This window comes from Egretta garzetta, unplaced genomic scaffold (assembly GCF_000687185.1).
Source record: "Egretta garzetta isolate BGI_Z169 unplaced genomic scaffold, ASM68718v1 scaffold175, whole genome shotgun sequence".
Taxonomy (NCBI): Eukaryota; Metazoa; Chordata; class Aves; order Pelecaniformes; family Ardeidae; genus Egretta; species Egretta garzetta.
The window spans coordinates 2,550,764-2,553,852 of NW_009259860.1; the positions used below are offsets into that span (position 1 = coordinate 2,550,764).

The following is a 3,089-nucleotide window of genomic DNA, read 5'->3' on the forward strand; positions in this document are numbered from 1 at the left end:
CCCACCCAAAAGGAGGCAGGCAGCCTTAGAAACAGCCTGCAGCAACCAGGTCCCCTGAGCCTGGGGCCTCCATCAGTCAGCTGCACTCTTCTCCCTTCAGGGGCTGCTATCGACCTTCAGAGAACCTCCAGCAGATCTGCGTGGCTCTGCAGGGTGTTTTGGTTCTGGTGTGCTCAACCCCGTCTGGATATGTTTGTGCAGGTACAGCAGCAGAAACTGTCAGCGCGGCTTCTCTCGCCTCTTAAAAGGTTGCAGGCTAGCCCTGGGGCGTCTCCCCTCGGGCCAGTGCTTGCTGAAGGCCGTGGCACTGGTGCAGTGCCTGATGCCCGAGGTCTCACATAGGGCTTGACTCCCTACAAAACAGCAGTTGCCCTCAGAAGGGGGCTGAGCTGAGACAGGCTTCCTGCCCATTATTCCTCGTCACTGCTGGGTGAAGGAGCTTCTCCTTAGGGACCCCATTTATTTCCCTGGCACAGTTCTGATTGTCCCTCTCTTGATGGGGCAGTGGAGGGTGGCGGGAAGCTGCAGAGCTCCTGGGCCAAAAGAGGTTTCTTTACAGCCCTGGTTTAGGTGCAGGGTATCATATGTTTCCCACTGTCTGGCTATTTTCCTCTTTCCCAGGCCAGGAAGATGGACAGGCGCTTCTGTCCACTTCCCAACACTCCATTTATTTCGAGCACAAGCACAGCCCACAGGCACAGTGCCGCCTTTGCTTCTGGCTGTATGGGAGCACAGCGGGCCCCATCACACTTTCACGTTCACTGCTCTTGTCCTCCGCTTTCAGCCAGATGCTTCCCTGGGATACTGCTGGCCTTTCCAAGGGTCTCAGACTGAGGTGCTAATCCAGTTGCCTGCACAAATACAGCCGACAGCCATCACTGTACAGCACACATCAAAGACAGCCTCTCCACTGGGGACTGCCAGCAGTGCCCCCCGCGATTTCACTGTCTCTGTAAGTCTCTGCTGGGCACTGGGGGCTGGGACCTGGCTGCAGGGAAAAGAAAGACGTAATGGGGACTTGCTGCTCTCTGCGCATCTACCAAGATACGTGGATTTGTGTGCTGCTAAGTACTGCTGTTCCTTGAGGCAACATTACAAGGGACATGCGGTGTAGCGTCACCCCTCCTAAGACTTGCTTAGCACCTTTTGGCCAGCACCTCCGGGCCCTCGAGCAACACACCAGGAGGAGACTCAGCCCCACATCCTGCACCAGACTGTGTTGGAGCTGCAAGAGCTGGGTGGGGATTGCGGGCCCAGGTTTGACGTGTGCATTTCCTCATGGTCACGTCAAGCCTGACCTGCTCCCCTGTGCTTTGTTGTCAAAGGGCCTGGATGAGGAAAGCAAGGATGAAACTCTGCTGGGGGCATTCACCTACACTGTGCAGAAGGAGCAGACCCAGACCTTCCCTCTGAAGGTACAGTGAGTGGGTGGGGGCAAGAGGCCAGGGCAGAAACACCGGTTTGCCAGCAAGTTGCTTGCAGAAGGAGTGCGGACGGTCCCTGCCAGGACAGGGTCCAACCCTGGCCGAGAGAAACACCGGAGAGATTGGGAGAGACAGCGGCCTCTGGCCATGGCAGGGATCGTGTCTGGCACCTTGCCAGACATGGCTGGGCATTTGGTCTGCAGAGGCACAGGGGTCCTTTGCCACCTGGGTGGGAGAAGGGCAGGAGGGAGAAGCTGGCGCCTCAACCGGGGCGGGAGCTGGTCCTGGAGCAGGGGCCGGGCTGACAGAGGAAAACACACGGAGCCTGCTGTCACCCTTTCCACCCCAGGAGTGATGCTGATTTTTGCTGTGGTTTCTTTGCAGAATGAGGTTGCCAGAGCCTTTCGGATCTTGAAGCTTGCCATACAGAGCAACTGGGGAAAACCAGGATACACCTGCATTTATCAAGTGCAGGTGTATGGGACGATTGTGGGAACAAATGCCATGGGCCAGGCACGTGTGGAGACCTTCCCTCAGTAACAATTAAAGAGGAAAGCGGAGAAACAGACAGAGCCATGTCGTTTCACAGGCCCTCTCAAAGCTGCCGATTGCTGCCTTTTGCAGGCTGAGGCCTTCCTCAGGTGTCCTGCTTTCCCTCTACGATGGCGATGTTTGCTAACCGAGCAAAAGGAGACGATGCTCCCGTAGCCCTTTCCTTGCCTAAGCTCCTTGACAAAATCCTTTGGCACGAGCACCCCCCCCCCGGGAAGGAGTCATTGGAGCCTGGCAGTGTCTGGGGGTCACGATCCCCAAAGCACTGGCCCATCACATTAAGATGGCACCTTGGCTCTGGGGATGGGGTCTAGTGAGGGCCCACGTGGGGTGCAGCCGTGCCTGGGCCTGTGAGGGGTGTCTGAGGTGTGTGAGGAGGCCTGAGCAGCCTGAGCGCTGGGGAGGGAGGCCATCCTGGCTCAGCTCCCCCGTGCCCCCGTGCGGTCCCGGGCACAGCCCTCCGCTTCTGCCTTCTGCTTCCTTTAAGAGAGCCACTGTCCCCCACCATGTCTGAAACACCAAAACACAGTCAGCTTCCAGCTGAATGCTGTACACACAATGTGGTGGTTTGACCCTGGCTGGACACCAGGGGCCCGCCAAAGCCGCTCTATCACTCCCCTCTTTAACCGGACAGAGGAGAGCAAAGTAAATCAAAGGGCTCATGGGTCGAGATAAGGACAGGGAGAGACCATTTTATCAGTTACCATCACGGGCAAAACAGACTCAACTTGAAAAAAAAATTAATTTATTATCAATCAAAATCGGAGAAGGAGAGGAGAAAAACTGCACAGAGCACCTCTGTCTCTGCTGCTCCACTGAGGCACGGGGCTCTGGAGCAGAGGGTCGCGCCGAGGGACCCTTCCCGACGCGGCAAAACCCGCGGCGGCAAAAGGCGAAAAAGCCCATGGAGAGAGAGGGGACCCCAACCGCCCCCTGGAAGGGCGGGAAAGAGCGGGCTCCTGAGGCGCGGCAGCTGCGGCTCAGCGGGGGCGGGCTCAGGAGTGACGGCGGCCCGGCCCCCTCACGGCCATGCGCAGCCCCCAGGCAGCACGAGCGGCCCGCCGCGCGGTGACCAAACAGGGCTGGCGACCCAACAGGGGGGCGACCAAACAC

At 58.3% G+C, this 3,089-nt stretch overlaps 1 protein-coding gene across 1 annotated transcript in view; it reads left to right on the forward strand.

The window, feature by feature from the left end:
- The window catches only part of LOC118452414 (sperm-associated antigen 4 protein-like), a 3,930-nt gene extending 1,966 nt beyond the window's left edge, over positions 1-1,964 (forward strand). The window contains exons 2-5 of the mRNA XM_035895581.1: positions 101-201; positions 785-952; positions 1,326-1,415; positions 1,809-1,964. Coding sequence (XP_035751474.1) covers positions 101-201; positions 785-952; positions 1,326-1,415; positions 1,809-1,964 — 515 coding nt within the window. The remainder of the gene's footprint in view (positions 1-100; positions 202-784; positions 953-1,325; positions 1,416-1,808) is intronic.
- Positions 1,965-3,089: the final 1,125 nt, after the last annotated feature.